This window comes from Portunus trituberculatus, chromosome 42, assembly GCF_017591435.1.
Source record: "Portunus trituberculatus isolate SZX2019 chromosome 42, ASM1759143v1, whole genome shotgun sequence".
NCBI lineage: Eukaryota > Metazoa > Arthropoda > Malacostraca > Decapoda > Portunidae > Portunus > Portunus trituberculatus.
Window position 1 is genome coordinate 2,725,001 of NC_059296.1, and position 15,738 is coordinate 2,740,738.

Genomic DNA, 15,738 nt, shown 5'->3' on the forward strand with positions numbered 1-15,738 from the left:
GACAAGAAGTTTAGTTTAGCAGATCATTGATGCAAAATAGGAAGAAGAGTGGGTGATGGGACAGAACCTTAAAGAATATAACTGTTAATCAATTTAGAACAGTGACCATCTACTACAATAGTAACAGAACAGTCAGAAAAGAAAAGAAAAGAAAAGAAAAATAAATAAATAAAAATAAATAAATAAATAAAAATAGAGAGAATGATATAAGCCATAAGAAGTGTGTGTGTGTGTGTGTGTGTGTGTGTGTGTGTGTGTGTGTGTGTGTGTGTGATTCACCTCGGTCGTCTGCTGGTCACCCAGCCAGTCTTCCCCATTACGGAGCGAGCTCAGAACTAATAGATCGATCTTTGGGTAGGACTGAGACCACATAACACACTCCACACACCGGGAAAGCGAGGCCACATCCCCTCGAGTTACATCCCGTACCTATTTACTGCTAGGTGAACAGGGGCCATGCATTAAGAGACTTGCCCATTTGCCTCGCTGCTTACCGGGATTCGAACCCGGCCCTCTTGATTGTGAGTTGAGCGTGCTAACCACTACACTATGCGGTGTGTGTAGTGTATTTACCTAATTGTATTTACCTAATTGTAACATACGGGAAAAGAGCTATGCTCGTGTTGTCCCGTCTCCATATCTATTAATGTCCAGCTTTTTCTTAAAATCATGAATATTCCTTGCGTTGACCACTTCCACGTCTAAACTATTCCATGCTTCCACCCTTCTATGAGGGAAGCTATATTTCTTCACATCTCTCCTATAAGTGGCCATTTTTAGTTTTTTCCCATGCCCTCTCGACATTCTTCCATTCCACATACACAGATCTTCCCTATCCATTTTTCCATGCCAATCATCACTCTGTATATTGCTATCAGGTCTCCCCTTTCTTCTGTTTTCCAGGGTTGGAAGTTGCATTCTTTTCAGTCTGTCTTCATAAGTCAAATCTCTTAAGTCAGGCACCATTTTCGTTGCAGCCCTCTGTACTTTCTCTAGTTTCCTTATGTGTTTCTTTAAGTTCGAGCCCACTGTATTGTTGCATATTCAAGCCTCGGTCTTATCATTGCAGTAATTATTTTCTTCATCATTTCTTCATCTAGATATACGAACGCCACTCTTATGTTCCTCAATAAGTTCAATACTTCTCCAATTATTTTGTTTATATGTCTCTCTGGCGATAGGTCATTGGTAATTGTCACCCCAAGGTCTTTTTCTTCATGACTGGTTTTATGTCTTCATTTCCTATCTTGTACATACTCCTGATTCTTCTTTCACTCTTGCCAAACTCTATTTTCTTGCATTTTGTCGTGTTGAACTCCATTTGCCATGTACAGCTCCATTTCCATATTCTGTCCAAGTCTTCCTGGAGTAGTTCGCAATCTTTGTCACATCTCACTTTTCGTAACAATTTTGCATCGTCTGCAAATAGGCTCACATAACTGGACACCCCATCCACCATGTCATTTATGTAGACTGCGAACATTACTGGTGCCAACACTGATCCCTGTGGAACTCCACTCTCCACCAATCCCCATTCTGATGGTCTGTCCTTAATTATTGTTCTCATTTCTCTTCCTACCAAAAGTCTTCCATCCATTTTAGTAAACTGCCATGCACTCCTCCTACCATTTCAAGTTTCCAGATCAGTCTCTGGTGTGGTACCTTATCAAAGGCCTTTTTTAAATCCAGATATATTCCATCAGCCCAACCATCTCTTTCCTGTATTACATCTATCACCCTCGAATAGTAACATATCAGGTTTGTCGTGCATGAACGCCCTTTCCTAAAACCAAATTGACACTCACAAAGTATGTCATTTTTCTCCAAGAAGTCTGTCCATCTAGTCTTCACCACCCTCTCACACATCTTAGCTACCACACTTGTAAGTGACACTGGTCTATAGTTCAATGGGTCTCTCTTGTTACCTGATTTATAGATTGGGACAATGTTAGCTCTTTTCCAGTCTTGGGGCACTACGCCTTCCCTTAATGAGGCATCAATTACTTCACAAACTTTTTCTGCCAATTGCTCCCTGCATTCTCTTAAAATCCATCCTGATACCCCATCAGGTCCCACAGCTTTTCTCACTTCTAAACTCCCCATCATGTTCTTGATCTCCTCCACCGTTACTTGAAACTCCTTCATAATCCCTTTCTGTTCCATTACCAGTGGTTTGTCAAAAGCAGTCTCCTTTGTGAATACCTTCCGAAAGCATCCATTCATAGCCTCTGCCATTTCCCTGGGATCTTCACTGTGTGTGTGTGTGTGTGTGTGTGTGTGTGTGTGTGTGTGTGTGTGTGTGTGTGTGTGTGTGTGTGTGTGTGTGTGTGTGTGTGTGTGTGTGTGTGTGTGTGTGTGTTTACCTAGTTATATTGCACAAGGTTTGAGAGGGGCTCATAGTGTCCTATCTCCATATCTTCATTTATCTAATTTTTCTTTAAAGCTATGCACATTATGTGCTGTAACAACTTCATCATTCAATGCATTCCACTTTTTCACTGTTCTATGTGGAAAACTATATTTTCAAATATCCTTCACACACTGCCTCATCCTAATCTTCTTTACATGTCCTCTTGTCCTTCTAGGTTCTTTTGTCACCAGCATCAGATCTTCCTTGTCCATTTTTTCAATGCCATTTACTATTTTATACATTGTTATTAGGTCTTCTTGTTCTCTTTTATCTTGTAAGGTGGGCAGTCCCATTTCCTTCAGCCTCTCTTCATATGTTAGATCCTTTAGTTCTGGTACCATATTTGTAGCTATCTTCTGGATCCGTTCTAATCTTTTTATATATTTTTCAGAGTTCAGTGACCACACCACTGCTGCATATTCTAGCTTAGGACGTATCATGCTCGTAATAATTTTTTTCATCATAATTTTGTCCATGAATTGAAATGCCATTATAATATTTGTCAATATTTCATATGTTAATCCAAATATCTTACTTATGTGTTTTTCAGTGTATAATCACTCCCACATCTTTTTTCCTCTTTAGTCTTCATTATTTGTTCCTCTCCCATCAGATAGTTCAAAACTGGTCTTCTCTTACTCTTTCTTAGTTTCATTACATGACATTTCTTGGCAGTGAACTCTAATTTCCATTTCTTACTCCACTCATAGATTTTGTTTATATCTTCCTGCAACAGCAAAAAGTCTTCTTGGGTCTTGATTACTTAGCAATTTTGCATCATCAGCAAACAAATTAATATAACTGCTTACCTCATTTTCAATGTTGTTTACGTATACCTGGAACATAATGGGAGCTAACACTGACCCTTGTGGCATTCTATTTGTTACTTTACCCCAAGATGAGTATGTATCTCTGATCATCATTCTTATCTTTCTGTACTTCAAATAATCCCTTATGCAATCTTACAAAGTTCCTCACAGTCCTCCTATGCTCTCTGACTTCCAAAGTAGTCTGCCGTAAGGGACTTTATCAAAAGCCTTTTTTATGTCCAGGTATATTGTGTCCACCCATCCACCTCTGCTCTCCAGTCCTTCCACCACTCTTGAGTAGAAACTTAATAAGTTCGACACACATGACCATCCTGTCCTGAACCCAAATTGTCTGTTCGATATAACTTGCTTTTCTTTGATAATTAGTATTTTGCATAATTTCCCCACAACACTTGTAAGTGATACCGGTATGTAATTTAATGGCTCAGTTGACTTTCCTCCTTTGAATATTGGGATTATGATGGCTCTCTTCCATTCCAGTGGTACTCTCCCTTCTTTTAATGAAGTTGTAATCATTTCTCAAATTGGATTTAACAGTTACTCTTTACATTCTATTAGTGCCCAGCCTGATAACACCATCAGGCCCCTTTGCTTTTCTGACATCCAAATTATCTAGTAATCTTCCAATATCTTCTTTGTGCACTATGCATGTGTATGTGCATGTGTGTGTGCATCTGAAGAAAATGCATGTTAGTTACCTTGACATAAGAAACTGAGAAAGACAACACAGAAAAGACAAATACAAAATAATGAACAAAAATGCACACCCACACTGATACAGAAATACCCATTTACACATACACAACACATCTACTTACCAGTGAGGGGACTGCAGCATCCACTTGGTCAGGTCCTCCTTTCCCTGGACTGCCAGACAATGGTAACTCCCCGCTAGTGGATTTGCTGGATTTGTGTTTACGTAGGCGGAATTTTTTCCTTGATTTTGTAGAGGGTGTTGCTGGCTCACCATGCTGTATAAAGTCAATGAGGTTATCTTCATATTCATGACAATGCTCTGTATTATCTAAAGTGAAAATGAGCAATTGAAGTAAAAAAAAAAATACAATGGCCTTGTTTCCTGATGGTGATGTTCTTAGAAGTTTTAGGACAAATAAATAATAAAAAGTTAACAATTAAAAAGTTATTCACCAAAATTTTTAGGAAACTATTTTTTTTCAAGGTAAATCCATTCCTCTGTAACAATATGTTACATGCAACACAGAGAGACATTTCCATCTTTGTGGCAACTCTTTCATGTTGAGGATCAGTTGTCAATATCATATATGAAAAATTATCTACAGCCTTTCGTAGTATAGGGAAATATTCAGAAGGAAAGTCTGGATTATCTATTAATTTCTCCAATTATCTCATTTTCTATCTTGAAAGAAGCAACACACTTTTCTTCAGTGCCATTTCTAAAATCAATGTTTATTCTGTGAGGCTGCAACTCCCACCTTTAGTTTGGACACAATGACTATAATACTAGGTTATGCATGTGTGAGACTGGGTAGGCTAGATTAGGTCTGGTTCATTTGTTTAGATTTAAGTTATCTACTCATCTCTTACTTCACCACCCAAAACCTCCAATTCTAGATAATAAATTGTTTTAAGTTTTGCTTTTCTTTAAAGCATGTGATGCATTATTGTATTTTACACTGATTGCTACAGAAAAGGTTGTTTTGCTGTAACAAGTGTTTTGCAGTATGAGTAAGATTCAGGAATGGTATTTACATATGATATTTAATGATTTTTACAGGTTTCAGGAGGCATGTATATATATATATATATATATATATATATATATATATATATATATATATATATATATATATATATATATATATATATATATATATATATATATATATATATCTTAATAGAGTCTGCTGACTTGAAAATAGTAGAGACAGTAGAGGGAGTCAAGATGGTGGCGAGCAATGCTATTAGTTTTCTCGCCTCTCATGTCTGTGAATAATATCCAGCTTCACTTGATGAGTAAGACTTCCTGGTCTTCTTAGCAACACTAGGTGACATTGCAGGGTGTTTTGGTGGTAAGTTGAGCGAGGGAAGACGAGCTGCTGGTGACGCTGTTATTGTTTTGAACAGGGGGAGTAAGTGGTGCACGTGTTGTCCATGAGAGGTGCTGGTATATTCAAGAGCCTGTAGGCTTGCATGATACGGCGGGGCTTTCAAACTTGGAAAAAAATTACCTGGATAAAACTTTGTTAGAGCGAGTTTGGTGTTCGTTAAATGAGCAGATGGTAGTAAAATGAAACCTTCATTGTTGTGAGAACCTTCGGGTATATATATAATATATATATATATATATATATATATATATATATATATATATATATATATATATATATATATATATATATATATATATATATATATATATATATATATATATATATATATATATATATATATATATATATATATATATATATATATATATATATATATAGAGAGAGAGAGAGAGAGAGAGAGAGAGAGAGAGAGAGAGAGAGAGAGAGAGAGAGAGAGAGAGAGAGAGAGAGAGAGAGAGAGAGAGAGAGAGAGAGAGAGAGAGAGAGAGAGAGAGACTCAATACTTGAATGTCTTAAAAGTCAAACTTTTTAATACTTCAATGCAAAAGTTCGACCTGGTACTTGAAAAATATCTGGTACTCTAATGGCCACACGCACAGTTGTCCCGTTCTGATATTGGTATTAACGAAGCTAAAATACTGGTATTCTGGTATATCCAATACTGGTGCACATCCCTAGCAGTCCCACTACTGCACCACTGTCAAAAGAACAACAGCAACATTCTTCTGCATTCTGCTTGTAGTTTTTCATTTAGAAACTTACAATGGCATCAATGAGGTTTATTAGTGGTGAAAATAAGAAATCAACTGAGAGAGCAAGTGCCCTCCAATAAAGGGTTCACAAGGATCATACCGAGTTGCAAGGCATTTTATATGGAAGGTGACTCGTCCTCTAAACGAATAACCTCCCTCCTCCTCCTAACCCTTCTCCCCTCCTCTTCTATGTTATCCATCACCAGCCTTCACTTACATTAAGTAGAAATCAAAACTATAAAAAAAAAAATAAATAAATAAAACAAATAAATACATTGAAACTTTTGTAAACTTAATGCTTTGCTAAGGTCAGAGTGAATTACTTGATTTATAGGTATTGGTAGTCACACATTTTGAAACTTGAACAACCAATTTGAATTAAGTAAGTTCGAGTATATATATATATATATATATATATATATATATATATATATATATATATATATATATATATATATATAGAGAGAGAGAGAGAGAGAGAGAGAGAGAGAGAGAGAGAGAGAGAGAGAGAGAGAGAGAGAGAGAGAGAGAGAGAGAGAGAGAGAGAGAGAGAGAGAGAGAGAGAGAGAGAGAGAGAGAAACACATTACTGTTTTTTTTTTTATTAATTCTTAAGTCTACTATATAATTAACTGTTTTACTATTGAATTTTCAGGAACTCATTCCAATTGTATATCAGGGAATACCTGTACACTGAGAAATACAGAATCTATTTAATTAAAAGAGATGAAACTGATTTGTTTGACACTCACGCTGATATCATCCTGGTGCTCGATGGAATCCAGGAGGTGGGCAAGCTGCTGGACATGGTGCTGTGTTGCGGTGATCTCCTTGGTTAAGTGGTCTAATCCAGAGTTATCCAAGAGCCATGAACGCAGTGTCCCAGCTCCTGCTGAATATATCATAATTTCATGATAATTTAATTTCAACAAGTTATACTAATACACAATATAAAATGTTTAATCACTGAAAGGCATTATCATAACAGCATACATGTAATTTCTTGAAGATATTTTGACAGCCTGACACAGCACACAAAACAAAAGTATGTCCATAAAGAGAGCAAAAATTCCCAATCTAATGCTTATTGTAAGCTGGTACTCTCCTCGTGAATAAAACTTTGTTGTATGAAGAAAGGAAAACAGAAGAGTGAAGAATATAATTTTGCAAACACCCATAAAGGAAACTGATATTTTACATAAGAGAATAAGTACTGTTGTATGCAGTGATATTGTGAGAATGAAGGATACACCATGCAGTCAAGAAGTCGTGAAGAACAGTATCTGTGGAAACAGCAAGAAAATACTAATGCAATACTGTGGCTACTTATTTATACAATCAGATGAAGAAAAAGAAACTGATGAGTTAGATGGCTTTAAGCAATATTGTTGTTACTGGTTTAATTCAGGCTGAGCTATTGAAGTTATAAAATCCAAAGGTACAGAGAGAGAGAGAGAGAGAGAGAGAGAGAGAGAGAGAGAGAGAGAGAGAGAGAGAGAGAGAGAGAGAATTTGCAGTATATATGATTCAGGTGCATAAACAATAACAAATAGAGACTTTGTCATAGTCATAACATTATTGGAATTCCAAGGGAGAGGTAGATGGGCATCATAGTAAAATTGTGTGTGTGTATTTACCTAGTTGTATTGTACAGGGTTTGTTTCCTTATTCTTCATCTTACCATCAATATATTTGCTTTTCCATACCACATCTTTCTCAAAGTTTCTTTCTTCCTCTCTCCTTACTCTAATATATTAATTTCTTGCATCCTTATACTGCAGTCTGTTGTTTTCATTCCGGTGTGTGTGTGTGTGTGTGTGTGTGTGTGTGTGTGTGTGTGTGTGTGTGTGTAATTCACCACAGTTGCCTGCTGGTCACCCAACCAGTCTTCTCCATTACGGAGTGAGCTCAAAGCTCATAGACTGATCTTCAGGTAGGACTGAGACCACAACACACCACACACACCGAAATGCGAGGCCACAATCCCTCGAGTTACATCCTGTACCTATTTACTGCTAGGTGAACAGGGGCTACACATTAAGAGGTTTGCCCATTTGCCTCGCTGCTTTGTGTGTGTGTGTGTGTGTGTGTGTGTGTGTGTGTGTGTGTGTGTGTGTGTGTGTGTGTGTGTGTGTGTGTGTGTGTGTGTGTGTGTGTGTGTGTGTGTGTATTTACCTAGTTGTAGTTTTACAGGGCCTGGGCTTTATGCTCGTGTGGACCCGTCTCCATATCTACACTTATCCAATCTTTCTTTAAAACTGTGTACACTCGTTGCAGACACTACTCCTTCATTCAAACCATTCCATGTCTCAACGCATCTTTGTGGGAAACTATACTTTTTTAATATCTCTAGACATCTTCCCTTCCTCAGCTTCTTACTATGCGATCTTGTGCTTCGACTGGCATATTCTTCTCTCAGGATCAGATACTCACTTGGTCCATTCCGCTGATCAATTTATAAACTTGTATGAGATCCCCTCTCTCCCTTCTCTGTTCCAATGTTGGAAGATCCACAGCCTTTAGTCTCTCCTCATATGTCATCCCTTCAAGTTCTGGGACCATTCTTGTAACCATTTTTTGTAGTCTCTCCAGCTTCCTTATGTGTTTCTTTTTGTGAGGGGTCCACACTACTCCTGCATATTCCAATCTGGGTCTTATTATAGTACTTATCAGTTTCTTCATCATTTCTTTGTCCATGTAGTGAAATGCTATTCCAATATTCCTTAGCAAATTATATGTCTCTCTGAAAATTCTATCAATATGGCTTGCCAGTTGATTATTTTCTTCCATCGTCACTCCCAAATCTTTTTCCTTTTTTACTTTCTCCAGTTCTACTCCATCTCCCATCTTATAGATTCCCACTGGTCGTCTTTCACTCTTTCCCATTTCCATGACATGGCTTTTGTCCACGTTGAATTCCATCTCCCACTTTTTACTCCATTCCCAGATCTTATTTTGGTCTTCTTGCAGTATTTCACAATCCTCTTATTGCTTTAAACTCTGCACTGTTTCGCATCGTCCGCAAACAGATTTATGTAACTGTTCACTCCTTCTGGCATGTCGTTTATATAAATGAGAAAAAGTATTGGCGCCAATACTGACCCTGGCACTCCGCTTTCTACTGCTCTCCACTTGGACTTCATATCTTTGACTACCGTCCTTATTTCTCTCCCCCCTCAAATAATTTTTCATCCATCTCAATGTGTTTCCTTTTAAACCACCCTTATCCTCTAATTTCCACAGTAACGTTGCATGTGGCACTTTATCAAATGCCTTTTTTAAATCCAAGTAAATACAATCAACCCATCCCTCTCTCTCTTGTACCTTGTCAACTATTCTAGTGTGTGTGTGTGTGTGTGTGTGTGTGTGTGTGTGTGTGTGTGTGTGTGTGTGTGTGTGTGTGTGTTGGGGGGAGCATATCTAAACTACTGAATATGGTGTGTACACGTATTTTACACTCTCAGATTGGATAGTGTGTTTAATTAAAGGTTCACTACTGTGGTATTTATTCTTCTGTCTTTCGTAAGGTAATTGTTGATATTAGCCATTCCTAATGGCGAGTTCACATGTGCCAATTTGCGACTGATACTTTACATACATAGAGTTTCTGACTCGTCCGTTCTAGTTGAAAAATGTCACATGTAGCGCCTGGAAAGTATTGACTAATTAGCGCCTTGGAGGAAGTGAATGTAAACAAACAGCTACCTGCCAAGATGTCTTCCTCCAGTGATGATGCTGAAGCTGTGGCTGCTCTTCTTTTGGCATAACAGAACAATCAACAAAAAAGAAAATGCCTGTGGATACATCCCTGGCTAAGTAGAGGGAAAGAAAGGAGTGTCTAGCACACTCTAAATTAGCCTAAATTTGTAAAAAAAAAATTGTTAATCTAAGAAGATTATGAACAATTGCAATCAAATTAAATCCTGACAAGTCTTTAATCCTCACCTCCAACAATACCCTGTATTGAGAGAAATAGTTTTTGTAGAGTGGCAGCTATTTTGTTGAATGACGATTTGTGCAAGCTATTTTTACTGTATAATTAATTTCTGGAGTCCTAGATGTCTTCTTTTTCCCTCCCCAACTCTAATATCTTCTTCTCTATAACTGGAGACCACATTTTCAAAGCTTACTCCGTGATGTCACGACATAAATAAAGTTGCAAATCGACTAGCAAGACTAACATGTTGGTCTTGTTTTGCTACTGCTTTCTGCAGTCGCCAAGCACAGATTGTGAGACAGAAACTCTAAGTATGTAAAATTGGCACGTGTGAACCTGTCTTAATGTAGTGGAACCTTAATGTTAGTACATACCAATAATCCCCTCTTTTAGTCCATAATACCAAGGTATGGGTGTACCATACAATCTTACATCTTATAACAGTAGATATGATTTTTTGAGGACTCTTTTTAATGCTGATAATTTCGCACCATGGGTATGATCATCAGAGTTTACGGGTTAATATGCAATAAATGGGCATTTTAGGGGTTTTACAAATATAACGATAATTTTTGTACTTTGAACACATATACAATTTACTGTAGACTTTTCAGAGCGTTTTAAGTAAATTGGAGAGAGAGAGAGAGAGAGAGAGAGAGAGAGAGAGAGAGAGAGAGAGAGAGAGAGAGAGAGAGAGAGAGAGAAAATATTTCAGTCACATGTTCAAACATCTACATGAAAGAGAGCATATGAAATAAAGAATAGATAATGATCTGCAGTTTGACTTAAGATGCAAAGGGCAGGCAAGCATGTAAAAACATGAGTGCAGTAGAGGTACAGAATTGAGTAACATGCAATTAAAAACTTCAGAAAGACAGTATCTACAAAAACAGTGACACAAAGTAACGAGAGATGCAACACTGTGGCAGAACTTCAGAAACTGGAGATGATAAGGGAGTAGTGTTGATGATACAAAGTCTTTGACTCTACCCTGATTCATACTGTTGTGTGGGTGGAACCCCCCCCCACATGAGAGGCATATTCCATACAGAGGAGAACAAGGCCCCTGTCTGGGGTCAGCATCTGGGTGGAGGAGAAGATTTGACTGAGGAAGTTCAGAACTCTTAGCTGTGTAAAACTGATCTGGCTGATTTGAGAGGAAGTGCCAAATTTCTAGAGAAGATTCTAATAGAAAAACAAATTCTGACAGTTCAATGAGAAGAATGAGTATGGGTCATTTGGTGTCATGACATTACCTCTAAACAAATTAATTTCATATTATTACTTCCTGTTATCATAAATGTAAAAGAGCCAAATATGTAATGTTATATGGTGATTTGATACCAAACTTTGAATTGCCAGTCAAATGCCAAAGACAAACATAGTTTAGATATTGCGTTCACTTTTTATAACTAATACAAGTTAAACAACCATTGATATTCTGGCATATTTTCAGCTGGTTAAATTTTCTATCTTTTAAATGTGCCATGGTAGTTTGATTAATTCAATGCACACAACCACAAATAATGGTTCAATCATAGAAAAAGTGGTGCTATTGTGCACAATATAATGTGAACATATGCATCTATATCATATAGAAAAAATTTCATCAAGGATTATAAGAATTGAATAAACTATTAATACAAAATACATAATGTAAGTTCTGATGAAAAGATTTATGTAAAAAAAAAAAAAAAAAAAAAAAAAAAAAAAAAAAATCAAAGATGCAGATCACAAACAGCAGGATTTGGGGGGGAAGAAAGAACAGTATTTGGGGAGACTTAGGGATATGTGCATCAGATTTTTCTTGGGATAGGTGTTAAAAAATGAATACAAAAGGGAATATTGAAGCTGCATTCACAAATCTTGTGAAGGTATATGGCATAACTAAATAGATGACACTATGGAATGTATAGATCGTGTATTACAGAAGGAACCAGAAGCTTTTTGTAAGGATTGAAAACCATGTATCAGATAAACTAAGAATCAAGATAAAATTTTGGAATACATAAGGGTGCAAGGCAGAGGTGTGTGATGATTTCTTGACATTTTAACCTATAGATTAAATTCTCAATAACATGTTTTTGTCACTTCAATATCCATTTTTTCATAGATCACAATCACTTCACAAGATATACTTCAATTTACACATCTCTTGTACATCTTTCCATTCAATTGAATTCAATTTCTTAGAAACATTTAATATTAAATCCTTTCAAACATAATCATTTTACCTCTGTTCAAATTCACATTAAATTTCTGTGAATGGGGTGTTTTCAGAACTCATCCACCAGATGTCACCACTGCTACATGTCCCTTGCTGACACGAGCTAAAATGTTGTTGCATTAAATCGTAGGTGCATAGAACATTAATTATCATGATACTGATGACATTCTGTATCTACTGCATAGAACATTAATTATCATGATACTGATGACATTCTGTATCTACTTTTAAATATCCTGTATAGATAATTTTGGAAGAAAATAATCAAAATGGAAATATTTTTTATGATTATCTTGTAATACTGTTATCAATATCTTAAATACGGGATATTGCAAGTCTAAAATCTATTGATTTGGATAATGAAAAAGGCAAAAAATTTGACTGTACTATATAGTATAACCAACATACTTAGTAACATCTTGATATATAGATATAGTTATTCTAAAGAGGATTTTAGTATTGCTTTCACAAGTCAAGATCAAGATGTGGCAAGACAGTCAAGCACAAAACAAGAATATCATAGGACATCTGTAGAGTGAGGAGAGAGGCATATGTGAAGCTTTCTTCCTCTTCATGGTGTAGTGGCATGGACATTACAGCAGGAATTAACTATTTGTCCAACAATGAGTTTGTTACGTTAAACAGGTGGCCAGCCCAGGTTAGGTTAGACAGCAACACCCTCACCAGGATACTCAAGTTGGCTTTTCTTAGTTAGAATCATTGTTCCCATATACAAGTAAGTTGATTCGTGTGATTTGGACTTTCAAGTGACACAGACATGTTGCCTTTATGTTTACTCTTGACTGATTAATACATTTCCGATCAAGGGTGTACTCTTTTGGAAATGTGGAGATGACCAAATAGGTCTCAATGCCAATTCACAAAAAAAATATATACACTTGGTCATGAATAGGGTTTGATTTTGCCTGTGTTACTACTCAGAAGGAATTATGTAGAAAAATATATTATATTGACTTATTACATCTCTATGTTTATAGAATGACACTAGGAATATTCTATATTACCCTTGTGTGAGCAAAGGGAACATGTATTGTGCTGCCACCTGGTGCCAACCACTAATTCTGAAACTCCCCATTGCAAACACTATCAAAGAGATGTTTTTGTAAGATGCCATTAAAGTCCTGTAATCAATATCATATAATCAGCAAATTAAATTATATTCTCATTCCATCACAACAAAACATTTTAAGATATCACTGACTTTATATTGACCAACTATAGAAGTGTTCTGAAACATGTACACTAAGAGAGAGAGAGAGAGAGAGAGAGAGAGAGAGAGAGAGAGAGAGAGAGAGAGAGAGAGAGAGAGAGAGAGAGAGAGAGAGAGGATGGGCAGCATCACTGCTGAACTTCCGCTCCGAGGTTCATTCAAGGCAAAGGCATTCATGGGGCATCACAGACTCTCCAAATTAATACAATGCTCTAGTCTTGATTAATGGTAAAGATAAGAAATTATTACTAAACTTGTCCCAGTTTCCTTATTTTCTTGAGTGTCACTTACCTCACTTCCACAAGTGTGCCTCAGTTTTAGTTTTCTCTTTATTAAACTTCATCTTACTATTACTATACAAATTTAACTTCTTCATGAGATATCTTACATTTCAGAGAATGTGAAATGAATAGCACAAGGAGCTACAACTACATTTCCAGCAAACTGTCAATACCTGCAGCAGCTCCTGTGAGGCTGGTGGCAGTGTTGGTCTTTGTTTCTCTGCCTATGGTGCCTGGGTGGGAACTTGGCAATGATCCTGGTAGTGATGCCCTCCCCCCTGGCACTAGTGAGTCTGGTGCAGCAAAGGAAAAACAATTTGTATATTTGAGAGAGAGAGAGAGAGAGAGAGAGAGAGAGAGAGAGAGAGAGAGAGAGAGAGAGAGAGAGAGAGAGAGAGAGAGAGAGAGAGAGAGAGAGATTACATTATACTGAGGTTCCATGTGCATACCAGCAAAATATGAAGATCAAGTCAAAATGCAGCACTGTCGTCATATCCCTACATCTATGAACATGAAGCTTCAAATAAGATTAATCATTCACAAGTCTTTTGAGATACTTGGACGGTTTAGGCACTTATAGGGAATAATAAGATAATAAAGTAACCAGGTAGCAGTTCCTACCTGTTGGAGAGTCATCAGAGGGTGAGGTGGGAGATGTTAATTTATTCTGGTCTTTGCTGTACAAGATCTGATGCTGCTTGTGAAGTCGGTGTTGCTTAAGTTGTTCCACCCATTGCAGGTACACTTCTCTTGACTTACACTGAAATATATATATTGTTATGTGAAATGCATTCTTTATAGAATGCATAGAAAACTTTTTCCAATATGTATAATGAAGCCATTAGCCAAAATATTCTAACTTACCTTCAAGTGGAAGATCAAGGTATCAGCATCAATATCAATGCGCCGCCGCCGAGCCTTTGTTGATATAACAGACATACCAATGTCCATCCTGCCCAAGATCTTGCCACGCATCAAATCTCCGATAGTCTTGGCGTAAGTCAGCACACTCTGATCTAGCACAAAATACCTCTGAAAGAAGAAATATCATATGTATGCTTGTTTGTGAAACTTCTTGACATTCTAAAATCATAAATCTGCCTACAAGAAATAGAGGCTTAAATTGACTTCTTAGGCACTGGATTTACTAAAAACATTAAGTTGTATATGACATTATTTCCTGTTACCATTTTCTGCTAAAATATATACGGTTACATTTACATAAATTGTGAGTGATACATACTTTTCTGAAAATGGTGATACATGAAGCATTTCACTATATATTATGCCTCACTTCTTACCTTGTGCCATCCCTTCAGGGGCCACTTGCGACGCTTAAGCAAAAACCTTCAAATTTCCGTGGGATCAAATCAAACCTCTGTCCTTCTTTGAGTCCTTCCAAGATCTCCCATTCTCCTTTTTTACTTGCTGAAATTAGATAGGTCAGTATCAGAATAACAAAATATATTAAGGCCAAAAAACTGCTCCAGTTGCTGCCATTCTAAATTTTCTGAAAAATAAGACAAATGGTTTATAAAAAAAAATGTTATAAAAAATTACAATAAGGTTTCAAAGTATGAATGTATACACTACATCAAAGATTTAAATATACTCAAATCAAAATTGTTTTCAGTGTGTAGAACTGAAGAAAAAGAAAGAAAAAGAAAAAAAATGTTTTAAGTATTATATGAAACTGATTTTGAGAAAAGCCAAGATTTAGCAAATAGAATTTTCTGTAGTTTTATACCATGGATTTCAACAGAAAATATTTTCTTCTGATAGACTTTGATGCTTGAATAACCAAATCTGATTACTGATACATTCATTAATACACTCATTTTCATAATGTACTAATTTTATAATCAGGAAGAACTTCCCAATAGTTTCCAGCAGTGACTGAACCACTGGGCTCAATGTGTGAAGTCATAAGGGACTTACTTTAAAGACGACTGGAATAGGAACCTCAAAGATGGTAAGT

At 36.6% G+C, this 15,738-nt stretch overlaps 1 protein-coding gene across 1 annotated transcript in view; it reads right to left on the bottom strand.

Moving 5' to 3' along the window:
- The window catches only part of LOC123517735 (oxysterol-binding protein-related protein 3-like), a 53,207-nt gene that overhangs the window by 33,382 nt on the left and 4,087 nt on the right, over positions 1 to 15,738 (bottom strand). The window contains 8 exon segments of the mRNA XM_045278139.1: positions 4,059 to 4,211; positions 6,837 to 6,976; positions 11,012 to 11,104; positions 13,934 to 14,053; positions 14,382 to 14,520; positions 14,625 to 14,792; positions 15,062 to 15,099; positions 15,102 to 15,188. Coding sequence (XP_045134074.1) covers positions 4,059 to 4,211; positions 6,837 to 6,976; positions 11,012 to 11,104; positions 13,934 to 14,053; positions 14,382 to 14,520; positions 14,625 to 14,792; positions 15,062 to 15,099; positions 15,102 to 15,188 — 938 coding nt within the window.